Genomic DNA, 21,997 nt, shown 5'->3' on the forward strand with positions numbered 1-21,997 from the left:
CTGGTGGAGATGTGGAGAACCTTTATGTCTAGCTCAGGGATTGTAAACATGCCAATCAGCACCCTGTGTCTAGCTCAGGGTTTGTGAGTGCACCAATCGACACTCTGTATCTAGCTGCTCTCGTGGGGCCTTGGAGAACCTTTGTGTCGATACTCTATCTAACTGATCTGATGAGGACGTGGAGAACCTTTATGTCTAGCTCAAGGATTATAAACATACCAATTAGTGCCCTGTCAAAACAGACCACTTGGCTCTACCAATCAGCAGGACGTGGGTGGGGCCAGATAAGAGAATAAAAGCAGGCTGCCCGAGCCAGCAGTGGCAACCCGCTCGGGTCCCCTTCCACACTGTGGAAGCTTTGTTCTTTTGCTCTTTGCAATAAATCTTGCTACTGCTCACTCTTTGGGTCCACACTGCTTTTATGAGCTGTAACACTCACCGCAAAGGTCTGCAGCTTCACTCCTGAAGCCAGCAAGACCACAAGCCCACCGAGAGGAATGAACAACTCCAGACACGCCACCCTAAGAGCTGTAACACTCACTGCAAATGTCTGCAGCTTCACTCCTGAGCCAGCGAGACCACGAACCCACCAGAAGGAAGAAACTCCGAACACATCCGAACATTAGAAGGAACAAACTCCAGACACGCCGCCTTTAGAACTGTAACACTCACCGTGAGGGTCCGCGGCTTCATTCTTGAAGTCAGTGAAACCAAGAACCCACCAATTCCAGACACAAGAGCACCTCTCTCCCTCCAAAGGAATGCAGCTCCTCATCAGCAATGGAACAAAGCTGGAGGGAGAATGACTTTGATGAGTTGAGAGAAGAAGGCTTCAGAAAATCAAATTTCTCCGAGCTAAAGGATGATGTTTGAACCCATTGCAAAGAAGCTAAAAACCTTGAAAAATGATTAGACAAATGGCTAACTAGAATAACCAGTGTAGAGGAGTCCTTAAATAACCTGATGGAGCTGAAATCCATGGCACGAGAACTATGTGACACATGCACAAGCTTCAGTAGCCAATTCAATCAACTGGAAGAAAGGGTATCAGTGATTGAAGAGCAAATGAATGAAATGAAGTGAGAAGTTTAGAGAAAACAGAGTAAAAAGAAACAAGCAAAGCCTCCAAGAAATATGGGACAATGTGAAAAGACCAAATCTACATCTGATTAGTGTACCTGAAAGTGATGGGGAGAATGGAACCAAGTTGGAAAACACTCTGCAGGATATTATCCAGGAGAACTTCCCCAATCTAGCAAGACAGGCCAACATTCAAATTCAGGAAATACAGAGAAGGCCACAAACATACTCCTCGGGAACGGCAACTCCAAGAAATAATTGTCAGATTCACCAAAGTTGAAATGAAGGAAAAAAATATTAAGGGCAGCCAGAGAGAAAGGTCGGGTTACCCACAAAGGGAAGCCCATCAGACTAACAGCTGATCTCTTGGCAGAAACTCTACAAGCCAGAAGAGAGTGGGGGCCGATATTCAACATTCTTAAAGAATTTTCAACCCAGAATTTCGTACCCAGCTAAACTAAACTTCATAAGTAAAGGAGAAATAAAATCCTTTACAGACAAGCAAATGCTGACAGATTTTGTCACCACCAGGCCTGCCCTACAAGAGCTCCTAAAGGAAGCACTAAACATGGAAAGGAACAACTGCTACCAGCCACTGCAAAAACATGCTAAATTGTAAAGACCATCGATGCTAGGAAGAAACGGCATCAACTAATGAGCAAAATAACCAGCTAACACCATAATGACAGGATCAAGTTCACACATAACAATATTAACCTTAAATGTAAATGGAATAAATGTGCTGATTAAAAGACACAGACTGGCAAACTGGATAAAGAGTCAAGACCCCTCAGTGTGCTGTATTCAGGAGACCCGTCTCATGTGCACAGACACACAAGGGCTCAAAATAAAGGGATGGAGGAAGATCTACCAAGCAAATGGAAAACAAAAAAAGGCAGGGGTTGCAATCCTAGTCTCTGATAAAACAGACTTTAAACCAACACCAAGATCAAAAGAGACAAAGAAGGCCATTACACAAGGGTAAAGGGATCAATTCAACAAGAAGAGCTAACTATTCTAAATATATATGCACCCAATACAGGAGCACCCAGATTCATAAAGCAAGTCCTTAGAGATCTACAAAGAGAATTAGACTCCCACACAATAATAATGGCAGACTTTAACACCCCACTGTCAACATTAGACAGATCAACGAGACAGAACATTAACAAGGATATCCAGGAATTAAACTCAGCTCTGCACCAAGTGGAGCTAACAGACATCTACAGAACTCTCCACCCCTAATCAACAGAATATACATTCTTCTCAGCACCACACCGCACTTACTCCAAAACTGACCACATAGTTGGAGGTAAAGCACTCCTCAGCAAATGTAAGAGAACAGAAATTATAACAAATTGTCTCTCAGACCACAGTGCAATCAAACTAGAACTCAAGATTAAGAAACTCACCCAAAACTGCTCAATTACATGGAAACTGAACAACCTGCTCCTGAATGACTACTGGGTACATAATGAAATTAAGGCAGAAATAAAGATGTTCTTTGAAACCAATGAGAACAAAGACACAACATACCAGAATCTCTAGGACACATTCAAAGCAGTATGTAGAGGGAAATGTATAGCACTAAATGCCCACAAGAGAAAGCAGGAAAGATCTAAAATTGACACCCTAACATCACAATTAAAAGAACTAGAGAAGCAAGAGCAAACACATTCAAAAGCTAGCAGAACTGAAGGAGATAGAGACACAAAAACCCTTCAAAAAATCAATGAATCCAGGAGTTGGTTTTTTGAAAAGATCAACAAAATGGATAGACCGCTAGCAAGACTAATAAAAAAGAAAAGAGAGAAGAATCAAATAGATGCAATGAAAAATGTTAAAGGGCTATCACCACCAATCCCACAGAAATGCAAACTACCATCAGAGAATACTATAAACACCTCTACGCAAATAAACTAGAAAATCTAGAAGAAATGGATAAATTCCTCGACACATACACCCTCCCAAGGCTAAACCAGGAAGAAGCTGAATCCCTGAATAGACCAGTCACAGGCTCTGAAATTCAGGCAATAATTAAGAGCCTACCAACCAAAAAAAGTCCAGAACCAGATGGATTCACAGCCAAACTCTACCAGAGGTACAAAGAGGAGTTGGTACCATTCCTTCTGAAACTATTCCAATCAATAGAAAAAGAGGGAATCCTCCCTAGCTCATTTTATGAAGCCAGCATCATCCTAATACCAAAGCCTGACAGAGACACAACAGAAAAAGAGAATTTTAGACGAATATCCCTGATGAACATTGACACAAAAATCCTCAATAAAATACTGACAAACTGATTCCAGCAGCACGTCAAAAAGCTTATCACCATGATCAAGTGGGCTTCATCCCTGGGATGCAAGGCTGGTTGAACATATGCAAATCAATAAATGTAATCCAGCATATAAACAGAACCAAAGACAAAAACCACATGATTATCTCAATAGACGCAGAAAAGGCCTTTGACAAAATTCAACAACCTTCATGCTAAAAACTCTCAATAAATTAGGTATTGATGGGATGTATCTCAAAATAATAAAAGCTATTTATGACAAACACAAAGCCAATATCATACTGAATGGGCAAAAACTGGAAGCATTCCCTTTGAAAACTGGCAGAAGAGAGGGATGCCCTCTCTCACCACTCCTATTCAACATAGTGTTGGAAGTTCTGGCCAGGGCAATCAGGCAGGAGAAAGAAATAAAGGGTATTCAATTAGGAAAAGAGGAAGTCAAATTGTCCCTGTTTGTAGATGACATGATTGTATATTTAGAAAACCCCATTGTCTCAGCCCAAAATCTCCTTAAGCTGATAAGCAATTTCAGCAAGGTCTCAGGATACAAAATCAATGTGCAAAATTCACAAGCATTCTTATACCCCAATAACAGACAAACAGAGAGCCAAATCATGAGTGAACTCCCATTCACAATTGCTTCAAAGAGAATAAAATACCCAGGAATCCAACTTCCAAGGGACATGAAGGACCTCTTCAAGGAGAACTGCAAACCACTGCTCAATGAAATAAAAGAGGAAATGGAAGAACATTCCATGCTCACGGATAGGAGGAATCAATATTGTGAAAATGGCCATACTGCCCAAGGTAATTTATAGACTCAATGCCATCCCCATCAAGCTACCAATGACTTTCTTCACAGAATTGGAAAAAACTACTTTAAAGTTCATATGGAACCAAAAAAGAGCCTGCATTGCCAAGACAATCCTAAGTCAAAAGAACAAAGATGGAGGCATCACGCTACCTGACTTCAAACTATACTACAAGGCTACAGTAACCAAAACAGCATGGTACTGGTACCAAAACAGAGATATAGACCAATGGAACAGAACAGAGCCCTCAAAAATAACACCACACATCTACAACCATCTGATCTTTGACAAACCTGACAAAAACAAGAAATGGGGAAAGGATTCCCTATTTAATAAATGGTGCTGGGAAAACTGGCTAGCCATATGTAGAAAGCTGAAACTGGATCCCTTCCTTACACCTTATACTAAAATTAATTCAAGATGGATTAAAGACATAAATGTCAGACCTAAAACCATAAAAACCCTAGAAGAAAACCTAGGCAATACCATTCAGGACATAGACATGGGCAAGAACTTCACATCTAAAACACCAAAAGCAATGGCAGCAAAAGCCAAAATTGACAAAGGGGATCTAATTAAACTAAAGAGCTTCTGCACAGCAAAAGAAACTACCATCAGAACAGGCAACCTACAGAATGAGAGAAAAGTTTTGCAATCTACTCATCTGACACAGGGCTAATATCCAGAATCTACAAGAACGCAAACAAATTTACAAGAAAAAAACAAACAACCCCATCAAAAAGTGGGCAAAGGATATGAACAGACACTTCTCAAAAGAAGACATTTATGCAGCCAACAGACATATGAAAAAATGTTCATCATCACTGGCCATCAGAGAAATGTAAATCAAAATCATAATGAGATACCATCTCACACCATTTAGAATGCCCATCATTAAAAAGTCAGGAAACAGGTGCTGGAGAGGATGTGGAGAAATAGGAACAGTTTTACACACTGTTGGTGGGACTGTAAACTAGTTCAACCATTGTGGAAGACTGTGTGGCGATTCCTCAAGGATCTAGAACTAGAAATATCATTGGACCCAGTCATCCCGTTCCTGGGTATATACCCAAAGGATTATAAATCATGCTGCCATAAAGACACATGCACACGTATGTTTATTGTGGCACTATTCACAATAACAAAGACTTGGAACCAACCCAAATGTCCATCAATGATAGACTGGATTAAGAAAATGTGGCACATATACACCATGAAATATATGCAGCCATAAAAAAGGATGAGTTCATGTCCTTTGTAGGGACATGGATGAAGCTGGAAGCCATCATTCTCAGCAAACTATCGCAAAGACAAAAAACCAAACACCGCATGTTCTCACTTATAGGTGAGATTTGAACAGTGAGAACACATGGACACAGGAAAGGGAACATCACACACAGGGGACTGTTGTGGGGTGGGGGGAGTGGGGAGGGAAAGCATTAGGAGATATACCTAATATAAATGATGAGTTAATGGGTGCAGCACACCTACATGGCACATGTATACATATGTAACAAACCTGCACATTATGCACATGTACCCTAGAACTTAAAGTATAATAAAAAAAAGAAAAAAATGAGAAAAAATAACATTGGAAGAAAAACATATTAAATTTCTATACTTCTTTTAAAATAAAAATTAAAACTAAAAAAACTATATATATATATGCACACACACACACGCACATATATATGGAACTTAACTCTATAGAAAGAAAACAAATAATCCAATTAAGAAATGGGCAAATAACCTGAATGAATATTTCTAAAAAGAAGACATAGGAACGATTAAGAGATCCATGAAAAAGATGCTCAACAACACTAATCATTAAGAAGTTACAAATCAAAAACACAATGAGCTATCACCTCACATCTGTTAGAATGGCTATTATCAAAGAGAGAAAAAACAAGTGTTGTTGAAGATATGGAAAATGGGGAATACTTGTGTACTGTTGATGGGAATGTAAGTTAGTGAACAATTATGGAAAACAGTAAAAGGTTCCTCAAAAAACTAAAAATAGAATTACAACATGATCCAGCGATTTGGCTTATGGGCATTTACTCAAAAGATATGAAATCAGTATGTCAAAGAGATGTCTGCACTCCCATGTACATTGCAGCACTATTCCCAATAGCTAAATATAGAATCAGCCTAAGTGCCCATCAACAGATAAATGGATAAAGAAAATGTGGTATATATACACAACAGAATACTATTCAGCCTTAAAAATGAAGAAATTCTGTTATTTGTGATAACAAGGATGGAACTGGAGAACATTATGCTAAGTTAAATGAGTCAGGACAGGAACAGGAAAACAAATACCATACATTCTTACTTATATGTGGAATCTAAAACAACCGAACTCATAGAAGAGAGTAGAATGCTGATTGCCAGAGGGCTTGGGGGTTAGGGGAAAAGGGGAGATGATAGTCAAAGGGTATAAAGCCTGTTAGAAGGGAGGAGTGAATCTGATCTCTTTTTTAAAAAAAATAAATTGCACAGCCAGTTGAATATAGCTAATAATAGAGTACAATCCACCGTCCTATCCATGGATTCCACATCCATTGATTCAACCAAACTTAAATAAAAAAAAAAATTGGAAAAAAAGGCCAGGTGAGGTGGCTCATGCCTGTAATCCTAGCACTTTGGGAGGCCAAGATGGGAGGATTGCTTGAGCCCAGAAGTTCAAGACTAGCCTAGGCAATCTGGAAAGACCCTATCTCTGCAAAAAAAAAAAAAAAAAAACAAAATTAGTTGGGCATGGTGGCATGTGCCTGTGGTCCCACATACTTAGGAGGCTGAGGTGGAAGAATTGCTTGAGCCCAGGAATTCAAGGCTGCAGTGAGCTACGGTCATACCACTGCATAACAGCCTGGGCAATGGGGCAACATTCTGCCTCTAAAACAAAAAAGAATAAAATTCAGAAAAAAAAAAAGTGTATTGGACATGTAAAGACTTTTTTTTCTTGTCATTATTCCCTAAAAAATACAGTATAACAACCATTTACATGGCATTTACATTGTATTAGGAATTATAAGTAATTTAGACTGGGCACAGTGGCTCATGCCTTAAATCCCCGCACTGTGGGAGGCTGAGGCAGGAGGAATACTTGAGTTCAAGACGTCTACTCCAGCCTGGGCAAACACAGTGAGACCCTATCTCTATAAAAATAAATTTTTAATTCTGGGCATGGTGGTGTGCACCTGCATTCCCAACTACTGGGGAAGCTGAGGTGGGAGGATCACTTGAGTCCAGGAGGTTGAGCTAAAGTGAGCCACAATCATGCCAATGCATTCCAGCCTGGGTGACAGAGCAAGACTCTGTCTGAGGAAAAAAAAAGAATTTAGTCGCACTCAATATTGCCTGCAGACTAATTATGAACTTGGAAATGTGCAAAAGATAACGTGATAACATATCCAAGATTATGGAGAAAGACAACAGATTGACAAGACAAGATGGGGCCAGCCATTATTATATTCCAGATGTGAGGTAATAGTCAACTTGATCTAGTAAACAAGCACAAGAATGAATAGGAATATAGAAATTGAAGAGACACTACATACATGAAGACAGAGAGTTTGGACATTAACCACCTATACAGGATGAAGGACAGAGTAAGGGCAATGGAGATGCTTAGGACAAGGGACTGAATGAACTGAGTTCTTATATTTAGTTGGTGAAAAAGTAATTGCAGTTTATGCCATTAATAATAAAATGGAGAGTGGAAGAACAAAGCACTTCACAAGGCAACTAAGGCTGGTTTAAGATGAGGGAAATATGTAACACAAAATTGACCATAACAATGGGACAGTTTAAATTATTGACTATAGGGAGTAATTAACATACAAAAAAAGATTTCTTCCTATTCAATCCTCTAGAACAGCATTAATTAATAAGGCTGTTATAATCTCCATGTGACCTGTGGCATGCCTAATATTATGTAATCAACCACAGTAAGACAAACCTAATCCTCTCAACAGATATACTTGCTAGACAAAAGTCATCATGCCCATTGGTAACATCAACTTAACACAGTTTTCTAAGCTTATCAACTCAAAATTACACCAAAGCCAGGGAAGAGAGTAGAGCACTTATAAACCAATACTAATATTTCCTTCTGTTTAAGTGAATTTGAAAAATCAGTGGTTATGTACAAATAGCCTATCAAAATTAAGCTAGCTGATACAAAACATTGTTGAAAGAAATTAAAGAAGATCTAAATAAATGGAAAGACATCCCATGTTCATCCATTGGAAGACTTAATATTGTTAAAATGGCATTACTTCCCAAATTGATCTACAGATTCAAAGTAATCCATATCAAAATATCTGCTATCTTTTTAGTAGAAATTGACAAGATTACCATAAAATTCATGTGGAACTCTACATAACCAAGATAGCTAAGAACCAAAACAATCTTGGGAAAGAACAAAACTGGAGAACTGACACTTTCCAATTTCAAAACTTACATAAAAGCTACCGTCATCCAGGTGCGTGGTTCACTCCTGTAATCCCAGCAATCTGGGAGGCCTAGGGTGGGTGGACTGCTTGAGGCCAGTAGTTGGAGGCCAGCCTGGGCAAAATAGCAAAACCCTGTCTCTACTAAAAATACAATAAATTATCTGGCCATAGTGGCACATGCCTGTAATCTCAGCTACTCAGGAGGCTGAGGTGGGAGAATAACCTGAGCCCGGGAGGTAGAGGCCAAGATCACACCACTGCACTACAGCCTGGGCAACCAGAGTGAGACCCTGTCTCAAAAAAAAAGTACTGTCATACTGGCATAAAGAAAGCTATATAGATCAATGAAATAGAATTGAGAGTCTAAAAATAAATCCTCATGTTTGTAGTCAACTGATTTTCAACAATTGTACCACAATCACTCAATGGGGAATAAATAGTGTTTTCAACAAATGGTACTAGGACAACTGAATATGCACATGCAAAGAATGAAGTTGTACCCATACCTCACACTATAATCAAAAATTGACTCAGAGTGGATCTTAGACCTAAATGTAAGAGTTAAAATTATAAAACCATTTGAAGAAAACTTGGGGTGAATCTTTGTGATATTGGACTAAGAAATCATTTCTTAAAGACGACAAAAAAAATTGCAAGAAACCAAGCAAATAAATAATTTCACAAAAATTGAAAACTTTTATTTCAAAAGACACTGTTAAGAAAGTGAAAGACACTTGACAAAATGGAAGAAAATATCTTTAATAGCATCTGATAAGGGACTTTTATCTAGAATACATAAAAACTTTTCCATCTCAATAATTTTAAAAATATAATAACCTAATTTAAAAATGGACAAAAGATCTGAATATTCTTTTCTCCAAAGAGATATACAAATGACCAATAAGCACAAGAAAAGATTATTCAATGTCAGGGAAATACAAACCAAACCACATGGAACCACCTGAACCCCACTGGGATGGCTGGAATCAAAAAGATAAGAAGCATTAGCAAGGTTGTGGAGAAAGTGGAACTCTCAAAACATTGTAGTGAGAATACGAAATGGTGCAGCAAATTTCATGCCTAGGTTTTCTTCTGAGAATTTTATATTTTTAGCTCTTACATTTAGGTCTTTGATCCAGCCACAGTTTCTCCAAAGATTAAGCATACAGTTGCTGTATGATCCAGCAATTCCACAGCCAAGTATATACCCAAGAGAAATAAAAACTTATCTATACACAAAAACTTGTACACAAATGTCCATACCAGCATTATTCATAACAGCCAAAACAGAAACAATCAAAACCAACAACTAATGAATGGAAATATAAAATATGATATAGCCACACCCAAATATTATTTGACCACATAAAGGAATGAGGTACTGATACATGCTATGTCAATGAACCTTGAAAACATTGTGCTAAGTGACAGAAGTCAGACAAAGACCACATACTGTGTAATTTCATTTATATGAAATGCCTGGAATAGAAAACCTACAGAGACAGAAAGTATATTAGTGTTGACTAGAGCCACCCCAATACAGGGTGACTGTTAAGCATATGGTTGTCTTTTCAGGATGATGGAAATGTTCTGAAATTGATTGTGGTGGTGGCTGCACAGCTCTGTGAAAAATACTAAAACTACTGAATTGTATTTAAAATGTATGAGGGTACAATATGTGAATTAAACTCAATAAAAATGTTATGAAAAATAAAATAAGCTAGATTCTAAATATTACAGTGAGGTCAAAGGAACAATACATTTTTTAAATATAGTAATGAGGACATAGCCACTGGTCACTGAAACACCATGGACCTTACAATTCTCCTTAACCTGGAATTAATGGAGATGATTCATAGCATTAAGGAAACCCCTCTAAATGTGTACAAAAATGGAGAACTCATATAGTGTCATTTTTCTGGCAAAGTGTCCATATTTTAATGAGATTCTCAAATTAATTAGACCTCAGAACCACTGACCTAGCAGTAGAGAAGGTGGAGAGTAGGAATAATTTGCTTCTTCCCTTCTCCAGTTTCCTCAAAGTATCTCATCTTCTTCACTTCACTCCATCTAGAACACATTATTCGAGTAGTCCTGCTAACATTCCACGGGCAATTTCATGAAAGTCACCTTCATCAGCATCTTTGACTCCATGACATTTTCACCTACTGACTGATTCTGCATTTCCACCTAGTGCTGTAAAGCGGTTGAATAAAATAATGGTGGCCTCAGAGGAAAGATTTTCTTCTCTAGAGTTAGCTCTTTTCAGTTTGTTCCGGATTGGGCCTCTTCTCAGTTCAAAGAGTACTTTGCACCTTAGTGTCCTGAGGGCATCTATATTACCTTTCTCACACAGTTTTCATATTGACCCTACCACTATTCAAATTCACCATCTGAATCTTTCCCACCGCAGTTAAAGTTATCAAAGAGAATGTCTGCTCTCATTACTGAAATTTCCCACACAGGCCCTATCATTTGGCTCCTTTCTGATCCTCTGACTGAAACTAATATCCATAGATTTTTGGCAATATGACAAAATGGACAACTTGATTTTATTTCAGAATCTGTGTTTCTGTAGCCCACACTTTAAGCAAGCTGAACTTCAAAGATATGAAAAGTCTTGTAGCAAGTTTTTGACCTCCATTCTCATTGTACATATCCTTCTACACAATTCCTAGGATTATTTTCTATAATAATTATATGCATCCCACTCTTGTTAGGGCTCACACATATACCTGATCACATCAAAACTCTCTATGCCAGCATTCAGGTCTGCAGGTTACAGACACCTCCAATTCCATATTTGTCCAGATTTACTTTTGGTTCCATTCAGTTAAGACCTCCCTTCTCCATCTCTTTGCCACCACACACCTATGAACCTCTAATCACACTGTTCTGCACACCAAAAAACTGACTGCCCCGTTATTCATTGTAAATATTTTAACATTTACACCAAACATCAGGACATGCAGGAGGCCCACTTAGGTTAAACCCTTTCACCTCACTCTCCCATATGCTGTGTGATATGACCATGTCCACCTTCAACTTATGACGCTATATTTTGCATTTTCTAATTTATTTGTATTTCCCTTTCATCTAAGGCATGCATTCTGTCTTTCCTCAGATAAATTATTAGTACCTAACAATGGTGCTCACATATAATTGTTTAACAATTCAATTATAAATTCTTCATGGTGCTTTGTCCAGATCCATACACATGATAAATACATAAAGTGCTCATGAAGTGTTTCTTGCCTCACCATTTAAGCAATCATTATAGAACTAATCAATGAACCACAAGATGCAGGCAAACAAATAATATTTTACCTGTTCCATTTTGATCAGGAAACAATCAATAAAGTCCCGAGCATTGTTCATGTCCAGGGATTCTTGATGTTCTTTTATTCTCTCCAATACATAACTTTTAATGTAAGCAAAATTTTCAGCTACTTTATTATGACTTCCTGGGAGATAATCGATGAGAACAGGGAAATTATTGCAGACCTTAAAGATTTTTAAAAATTAATTAAATTAAACACATGTATTGAAGACATACACCATGAGTCAACTGCTGGTTTAAAACTGGAGTGAATTTTTTAAAATTGTCTCCCTCTGTAAGAGGAGCATTTGAGTATACGTACAAAGTAGTCCTCTATACTGATAGAAAGATTTAAGTTAGAAAATTCTGAAAAAGGGATCAAAAATGATAATTTCCTATACTCATATGTTATTTTCAGAATATTAAAATAGCTTCATGTCAATTATCTCATTTTTTATATTAATTCTTCTCTATAGCCTTGAAATATAGAATGCCATGAATTGCTTTAATTCCCATTTTACAGATAAGAACAGAGGTTAAGGAAATTTGAACAACATGAAATAGATCACAAAGCCATTCCCTGCTATTTCTACTCCTAGCAGGAAACCTCAGAAATAGAATCACTCTTTTATAACTGGGAGGGGTACAAAGATACCATAAAATGTAATTCAGCATTTTATGGATAAGTACCTATATACCAGAGTAGTTAAGATACTTCCATGAGTAGTTGAGATAATCACACAATTATCCTTTAGACAGAGTTCGGGACATGCTAGCTCAGCACAGGCAAAACTGTAATTTTTTAATGTTTCATACACCCCAAAACCCAATCATTTTGTCATCTTAACCTTAATTACCCTGCTGAAGCAGCAAATACCCCTACCCTATTCAGAACTTCCTGGTAGCATCTGTTCTCCAAAACATCCTCTCCTTTTGCCAAATAATGTGATGAAGGGGTATCTAGGTGTGAATTAGAGGAAAAGCCTGTGAGTAATGCCAGCTTTTCAACAAGGAACTTAGATTTCCATTGAGTGTGTGCTTTTGGGCAGTCACCAAAGTACTGCCAGAAACTGGATTTGGGGGTTTGGTGGGAAAAAACGCGAGCTAATGGGCTTGAATTACAGTTCTATATTCAGGCATTTCTTTTCTTGTCTGTAAAATAAAGAAATCATCTATCTTTCCCAGATGTTAATGCCACAATGCTAAGATATGGGCAACCTGTAGTGTTCAACCGATCACTTCACAGAATAATGCCCACAAAATTGGCACAATAGACAGTTCCATGGGCCCATCTCTCCATAAAAACACCCAAAAATTCAAACAAAAAAGTCAGAATCAACTTTAACAGAACTCTGGAAATCAGTCAAAGGTTTACAGCAAACAAGGGAAAACTGAACAAAAAAAAAAATGGCAACTTAAAAATAGTAGAAAAGCTTTGTGGGTTTATTTTTATTTTTATTTTAAGTTCCAAGGTGCATGTGCAGGATGTGCAGGTTTATTACCTAGGTAAATGTGTGCCACGGTGGTTTACTGCACCTATAAACTCATCACCTAGGTATTAAGCCCCGCACACATTAGCTATTTTTCCTAATGCTCTCCCTCCACCAACGCCCCTGACAGGCCCTAGTGTGTGTTGTTCCCCTCCCTGGGTCCATGTGTTCTCCTTGTTCAGCTCCCACTTATGAGTGAGAACATGTGGTGCTTGGTTTTCTGCTCCTGCATTAGTTTGCTGATAATAATGGCTTCCAGCTCCATCCGTGTCCCTACAAAGGACATAATCTCATTCTTTTTATGGCTACATAGTATTCCATGATGCATATGTAAGCTTTGTGGTATGTTTATTTGCTTTTGTACCACATCCTTCATCAGCTTGGCAGTGATCTTGTCAAGGGCAGCCCTGTTCCCAGTGGAGGACCCGGGTTCCTATTTCCAGAGGGACCACAGAAGACCTTACTTGCAAAAAATTATGTTTCTCTTTCTCAACTGTCTGAGGACTACCATGGGCTAACATGAGGCAGTCAACTTTGTTTCACCTGATTCAAAACTCACTCAGGATGGAAAAGCAATGGACATTTCTCAAAAACCTCCTAAGACAAATGAACAACCCAAAGCTACCTAGGGAAAATGATTATAGTTAAGGCACACACAGTAGAGCACTAAAATCCTGAGAATAAAAGCTGGGAGACAGTTTCTTTGGAAAACTGGGATGTTCAAAAGTGCCTGTGTATACTAAGAAATTTAGAAAGTTATCAACATGCCCAGAGCAGGACAGGCTAATTAGAAAAATGTGAGAAGATCCTGAACTTTCACCTCTGGCTGATATCCAGGCTCAACTTAAGCAGTAAGTGAAGGCTATGACAAGGAGTGCTCCAGCCAATCTGAAAGACCTTCCTTCCTTCCTTCCTTTCCTCCTTCCTTCCTTTGTTTCTTTCCTTACTTCCTTCCATCTTTCTTCTGCTATTTATATATATAAATACATATATTTTTTCTATGTCTCTTTTTTGCCTCTCCACATTCAAGAAAATTTCTGTCAAAACTAGCTGAACATAAGCTAAAGAAAAGACTTCAGAAACCACATATGACTTGCAAAAATAGTTTTGAAAAGTCACTAAAGAAAGCTATAGCCTTCAGAAGAGAAAAAAAAACTATAGCAGGCAACAAAACACCCTAAAGAGAGGAAAGACTCTGATTTCCAGAGCTACCATATAAGAGTACCCAAAATTTCCAGTTTTCAAACATTCACTTCACAGCTTGGTAGATACAAAGTTCTGGACTGGGATTGGGGCAAGATGGCCAAATAAGAGCAGCTCCAGTCTGCAGCTCCCAGCGAGACCAATGCAGAAGGTCAGTGATTTCTGCATTTCCAACTGAGGTGCCCGGTTCATCTCATTGGGACTGGTTAGACAGTGGGTGCAGCTCACAGATGGCAAAGAGAAGCAGGGTAGGGAATTGGCTCACCTGGGAAGCACAACGGGTTGGGGAACTCCCTCCCCTAGCCAAAGGAATCCATGAGGGACAGTGCCATCCAGCCCAAAAACTACACTTTTCCCATAGTCTTCACAATCTGTCACAACCCGCAAACTAGGAGATTCCTTTAGGTGCCTACACCACAAGTGCCCTGGGTTTCAAGCACAAAACTGGGTGCCATTTGGCCAGACACCAAGCTAGCTACAGAAGTCTTTTTTTCATACCCCAGTGGCACCTGAATTCCAGCGAGACAGAACCATTCACTCCCCTGGAAAGGGGGCTGAAGCCAGGGAGCCAAGTGGTCTAGCTCAGAGGATCCCACCCTCATGGGGCCCAGCAAGCTAAGATCCACTGGCTTGAAATTCTCACTGCCAGCACAGCAGTCTGAAGTCGACCTGGGATGCTCAAGCTTGATGGGAGGGAGGGGAGTCCACCATCACTGAGGTGTGAGTAGGTGGTTTTCCCTTCTCAGTGTAAACAAAACTTCTGGGAAGATGAGTCTGGGCAGTGCCCACTGCAGCACCACAAAGCCCCTGTAGCCAGACTGTCTCTCTAGACTTCTGGGCATGGCATCTCTGAAATAAAGGTAGCAGCCTCAGTAGGGGCCTATAGATAAAACTACCTCTCCCTAGGACAGAGCACCTGGAGGAAGGGGTGGCTGTGGGCACAGCTTCAGCAGACTTAAACGTTTCTGCCTGATGGCCCTGAAGAGAGCAGCAGATCTCCCAGCCTAGCGCTCAAGCTCTGCTAATGGACAGACTGCCTTCTCAAGTGGGTCGCTGACCCCCGAGCCTCCTAAGAGGGAGACACCTCCCAGCATGGGTTGACAGATACATCATACAGGAGACCTCTGGGTGGCATCTGGCTGGTGCCCCACCAGGATGAAGCTTCCAGAGGAAGGAGCAGGCAGCCATCTTTGATGTTCTGCAGCCTCTGCTGGTGATACCCAGGCAAACAGGGTCTGGAGTGGACCCCCAGCAAACTCCAGCAGACTTGCAGAAGAGAGGCCTGACTGTTAGAAGGAAAACTAACAAACAGAAAGCAATAACATCAACATTAACAAAAAGGATGACCATGCAAAAACTCCATCCGAAGGTCACCAACAGCAAAGACCAAAGGCAGATAAATCCATGAAGACGAGGAAAAACCAGCACAAAAAGACTAAAAATTCCAAAAACCAGAATGCCCCTTCTCCTCCAAAGGATCACAACTCTTCACCAGCAAGTGAATAAAACTGGATGGAGAATGAGTTTGACAAACTGATACAAGTAGGCTTCAGAAGATGTGTAAAAACAAACTCCTCCAAGCTAAAGGAGTATGTTCTAACTCAATGCAAGGAAACTAAGAACCTTGATAAAAAGAGGAATTGCTGGCCGGGCACGGTGGCTCACGCTTGTAATCCCAGCACTTTGGGAGGTCGAGGCAGGCGGATCACGAGGTCAGGAGATCGAGACCACGGTGAAACCCTGTCTCTACTAAAAATACAAAAAATTAGCCGGGCGTGGTGGCGGGCGCCTGTAGTCCCAGCTACTCGGAGAGGCTGAGGCAGGAGAATGGCGTGAACCCAGGAGGCGGAGCTTGCAGTGAGCCGAGATAGCACCACTGCACTCCAGCCTGGGCGACAGAGCGAGACTCCGTCTCAAAAAAAAAAAAAAAAAAAAAAGAGGAATTGCTAATAGAATAACCAGATTCAAGAAGAACATAAATGACCTGATGGAGTTGAAAAACAAAGCACAAGAACCTCATGAAGCATACACAAGTATCAATAGCCAAACTGATCAAGCAGAAGAAAGGATATCAGACATTGAAGATCAACTTAATGAAATAAAGTGAGAAGACAACATTACAGAAAAAAGAATGAAAAGGAGCGAACAAAGCCTCCAAGAAATATGGGACTATGTGAAAAGACCAAACATATGTTTGATTGGTGTATCTGAAAATGATGGGGAGAATGGAACCAAGTTGGAAAACACGCTTCAGGATATTATCCAGGAGAACTTCCCCAACCTAGCAAGACAGGCCAACATTCAAATTCAGGAAATACAGAGAACATCACAAAGATACTCCTCAAGAAGAGCAACCCCAAGACACACAATCATCATATGCACCAAGGTTGAAATGATGGAAAAAATATTGAGGGCAGCCAGAGAGAAAGGTTAGGTTACCCACAAAGGGAAGCCCATTAGACTAACAGCAGATCTCTGTGCAGACACAATACAAGCCAGAAGAGAGTGGGGGCCAATATTCAACATTTTTAAAGAAAAGAATTTTCAACCAAGAATTTCTTTTTTTTATTATACTTTTAAGTTTTAGGGTACATGTGCACAACGTGCAGGTTTGTTACATATGTATACATGTGCCATGTTGGTGTGCTGCACCCATTAACTCTTCATTTAACATTAGGTGTATCTCCTAATGCTATCACTCCCCTTCCCCCACCCCACAACAGGCCCCAGTGTGTGATGTTCCCCTTCCTGTGTCCATGTGTTCTCACTGTTCAATTCCCACCTATGAGTGAGAACATGCAGTGTTCAGTTTTTTGTCCTTGCAATAGTTTGCTGAGAATGATGGTTTCCAGCTTCATCCATGTCCCTACAAAGGACATGAACTCATCATTTTTTATGGCTGCATAGTATTCCATGGTGTATATGTGCCACATTTTCTTAATCCAGTCTACCATTGTTGTATATTTGGTTTGGTTCCAAGTCTTTGCTATTGTGAATAATGCCACAATAAACATATGTGTGCATGTGTCTTTATGGTAGCATGTTTTATAATCCTTTGGGTGTATACCCAGTAATGGGAAGGCTGGGTCAAATGGTATTTCTAGTTCTAGATCCCTGAGGAATCACCACACTGACTTCCACAATGGTTGAACTAGTTTACAGTCCCACAAACAGTGTAAAACTGTACCTATTTCTCCACATCCTCTCCAGCACCTGTTGTTTCCTGACTTTTTAATGATGGCCATTCTAACTGGAGTGAGATGGTATCTCACTGTGGTTTGATTTGCATTTCTCTGATGGTCAGTGATGATGAGCATTTTTTCATGTGTCTGTTGGCTGCATAAATGTCTTCTTTTGAGAAGTGCCTGTTCATATCCTTTGCCCAATTTTTGATGGGGTTGTTTGTTTTTTTCTTGTAAATTTGTTTGAGTTCTTTGCAGATTCTGGATATTAGCCTTTTGTCAGATGAGTAGATTGCAAAAATTTTCTCCCATTCTGTAGGTTGCCTGTTCACTCTGATAGTGGTTTCTTTTGCTGTGCAGAAGCTCTTTAGTTTAATTAGATCCCATTTGTCAATTTTGGCTTTTGTTGCCATTGCTTTTGGTATTCCAGACATGAAGTCCTTGCCCATGCCTATGTCCTGAATGATAATGCCTAGGTTTTCTTCTAGGGTTTTTATGGTTTTAGGTCTAACATTTAAGTCTTTAATCCATGTTGAATTATTTTATAAGGTGTAAGGAAGGGGTCCAGTTTCAGCTTTCTACATATGGCTAGCCAGTTTTCCCAGCACCATTTATTAAATAGGGAATCCTTTCCCCATTGCTTGATTTTGTCAGGTTTGTCAAAGATCAGATGGTTGTAGATATATGGCATTACTTCTGAGGGCTCTGTTCTGTTCCATTGGTCTATATCTCTGTTTTGGTACCAGTACCATGCTGCTTTGGTTACTGTAGCCTCATAGTATAGTTGAAGTCAGGTAGCGTGATGCCTCCAGCTTTGTTCTTTTGGCTTAGGATTGACTTGGCAATGCAGGCTCTTTTTTGGTTCCATATGAACTTTAAAGTAGTTTTTTCCAATTCTGTGAAGAAAGTCATTGGTAGCTTGATGGGGATGACACTGAATCTATAAATTACCTTGGGCAGTATGGCCATTTTCATACTATTGATTCTTCCTACCTATGAGCATGAAATGTTCTTCCATTTGTTTGTATCCTCTTTTATTTCATTGAGGAGTGGTTTCTGGTTCTCGTTGAAGAGGTCCTTCACGTCCCTTGGAAGTTGGATTCCTAGGTATTTTATTCTCTTTGAGGCAATTGTGAATGGGAGTTCACTCATGATTTAGCTCTCTGTTATTGGTGTATAAGAATGCTTGTGAATTTTGCACATTGATTTTGTATCCTGAGACCTTGCTGAAGTTGCTTATCAGCTTAAGGAGATTTTGGGCTGAGACGATGGGGTTTTCTAGATATACAATCATGTCATCTGCAAACAGGGACAATTTTACTTCCTCCTCTACTAACTGAATATCTTTTATTTCCTTCTCCTGCCTGATTGCCCTGGCCAGAACTTCCAACACTATGTTGAATAGGAGTGGTGAGAGAGGGCATCCCTCTCTTGTGCCAGTTTTCAAAGGGAATGCTTCCAGTTTTTGCCCATTCAGTATGATATTGGCTTTGAGTTTGTCATAGATAGCTCTTATTATTTTGAGATACATCCCATCAATACCTAATTTATTGAGAGTTTTTAGCATGAAGGGTTGTTGAATTTTGTCAAAGGCCTTTTCTGCATCTATTGAGATAATCATGTGGTTTTTGTGTTTGGTTCTGTTTATATGCTGGATTACTTCATTGATTTTCATATGTTCAACCAGCCTTGCATCCCAGGGATGAAGCCCACTTGATCATGGTGGATAAGCTTTTTCATGTACTGCTGGATTTGGTTTGCCAGTATTTTATTGAGGATTTTTGCATCGATGTTCATCAGGGATATTGGTCTAAACTTCTCTTTTTTTGTTGTGTCTCTGCCAGGCTTTGGTATCAGGATGATGCTGGCCTCATCAAATGAGTTAGGGAGGATTCCCTCTTTATCTATTGATTGGAATAGTTTCAGAAGTAATGGTACCAGCTCCTCCTTGTACCTCTGATAGAATTCGGCTGTGAATCTATCTGGTCCTGGACTTTTTTTGGTTGGTAAGCTATTAATTATTGCCTCAATTTCAGAGCCTGTTATTGGTCTATTCAGAGATTCAACTTCTTCCTGGTTTATTTTTGGGAGGGTGTATCTGTCAAGGAATTTATTCTTTTCTTCTAGATTTTCTAGTTTATTTGCATAGAGGTGTTTATAGTACTCTCTGATGGTAGTTTGTATTTCTGTGGGATTGGGGGTGATATCCCCTTTAACATTTTTTATTGCATCTAACTGATTCTTCTCTCTTTTCTTCTTTTTTAGTCTTGCTAGCGGTCTATCAATTTTGTTGATCATTTCAAAAAACCAGCTCCTGGATTCATTAATTTTTTGAAGGGTTTTTTGTGTCTCTATCTCCTTCAGTTCTGCTCTGATCTTAGCTATTTCTTGCCTTCTGCTAGCTTTTGAATGTGTTTGCTCTTGGGGGACTAAGGTAGAAGGATGGCTTGAGCCCAGGAGCTCAAGGCTGCAGGGACCCTGATTCCATCACTTCACTCCAGCCTACAACAGAGCAAAACCCTGTCTCTATAAATTAATTAATTAATTAAATGGTCAAAGGATTTGAGTAGACATTTTTCAAAAGAAGACATATAAATGGCTAAGATATTTTTAAATACTCAACAAATTTAATCATCAGAGAAATGCAAATTAAAACCACAATGAGATATCTTATCACAACTCATAGATATTATTATTATCAAAAAGATAAAAAGATAACAAGTGTTGACAAAGATGTGCAATAAAGTGAACCTTGGGTATGTAAATTAGCATTGTGATTTGAGAAAACAGTATGGATGTTCCTCAAAAAACTAAAAATAGAACTATCAGATGATCCAGCAATCCCACTACCAGTATATACCCAAAGGAATTGAAGTCAGTATGTGGTAGAGATGTCTGTACTTCCATGTTTATTGCAGTGCTATTGACAATAGCCAAGATATGGAAACAACCTAAGTGTTCATCAATAAATTAATGGATTTTATATATGGCATATATGTACAATGAAATGCTATTCAGCCTTTTAAAGAGGAAAAAATATTCTTATTTATGATGGCATGGATGACTCTACAGAACACCATATTAATTAAATAAGCCAGGCAGAGAGAGGCAAATATCATATATGATCCCACTTCTTTGTGGAATCTTAAAAAGTTAAACTCATAGAAGTAGAGATTAGAATGGTGGCTACCAGAGGCTGGCAGGTGGAGATGGGCCAAATAAGGGGATACGTTGGTCAACAGGTACAGAGTTACAGTTAGATAGGAGGAATAAGCTCGGTTGTTCTATTGGACAGCAAGGTGACTATAATTAATATTAATGTACTGTATGTTTCAAAACAGCTAAAAAAGAGGATTTTAAATGTTCTCACTACAAAGAAATGACAAATATTTGAGATGATAGATATGCTAATTACCCTGATATGATCAATTCACAATCTATACATGTATCAAAATGTAATATTATACCCCATTAATATATACAATTATCATTTATCACTTTAAAATGAAATAAAACTTTAAGAATCGTGAGGTTAAACACACCTTGTATATTACTGGAGGAACATAAAGCATACTTACATTGGTTAAGGATTTGCTCATGTCCTTAACATCTAACTGCAGGACATTTCCAATAATTGGGAGAGGAGTGGGGCCAGATGGGAGCCTCCCTCTTCCAGAGCTCTGTCTGCAGAGTGAAAGGAGAAACAAACAGGAGAGACAGAGCACCAGAGCCACAGCTGGATCCATTGAAGGCTTCTCTTCTTAGTAAGACAACTGTGGGCTTTCACTTCAAGGCTTTTATAACACTCCCTACTAATCCACCTGTGATTCTCTGTGACTAGTCAGCAAAAAGCACTTTAATGTCTCTTCTGAATGAACATTGGCTTACTGAAAAAGATAAAAATAAGGTGTTCTTTTTTCTTGTTCTTTCCAGTGCCCCACCCTGGAGATTCTGGTTTAACTAGTCTGAAGCAGAGCCCAGGTTTTTTGTTATTGTTGTTGTTGTTGTTGTTTTTTCCTTGAGGTGGAGTTTCGCTCTTGTTGCCCAGGCTGGAGTGCAATGGCAAGATCTCAACTCACTGCAGCCTCCACTTCCTGGATTTGAATGATTCTGCCTCAGCTTCTGGCGTAGCTGGGATTACAGGCATGCACCACT

General features: G+C 39.3%; 1 protein-coding gene across 1 annotated transcript in view; it reads right to left on the bottom strand.

The window, feature by feature from the left end:
- The window catches only part of LOC116480603 (cytochrome P450 2C18-like), a 41,660-nt gene extending 20,072 nt beyond the window's left edge, over nucleotides 1–21,588 (bottom strand). Inside the window, 2 exon segments of the mRNA XM_032172745.1 lie at nucleotides 11,976–12,152; nucleotides 21,385–21,588. Of these exon segments, the coding sequence (XP_032028636.1) occupies nucleotides 11,976–12,152; nucleotides 21,385–21,588 (381 nt within the window).
- Between the last annotated feature and the right edge of the window lie 409 nt (nucleotides 21,589–21,997).

The sequence above is a fragment of the Hylobates moloch genome, unplaced genomic scaffold, assembly GCF_009828535.3.
Source record: "Hylobates moloch isolate HMO894 unplaced genomic scaffold, HMol_V3 SCAFFOLD_3, whole genome shotgun sequence".
Lineage (NCBI taxonomy): Eukaryota > Metazoa > Chordata > Mammalia > Primates > Hylobatidae > Hylobates > Hylobates moloch.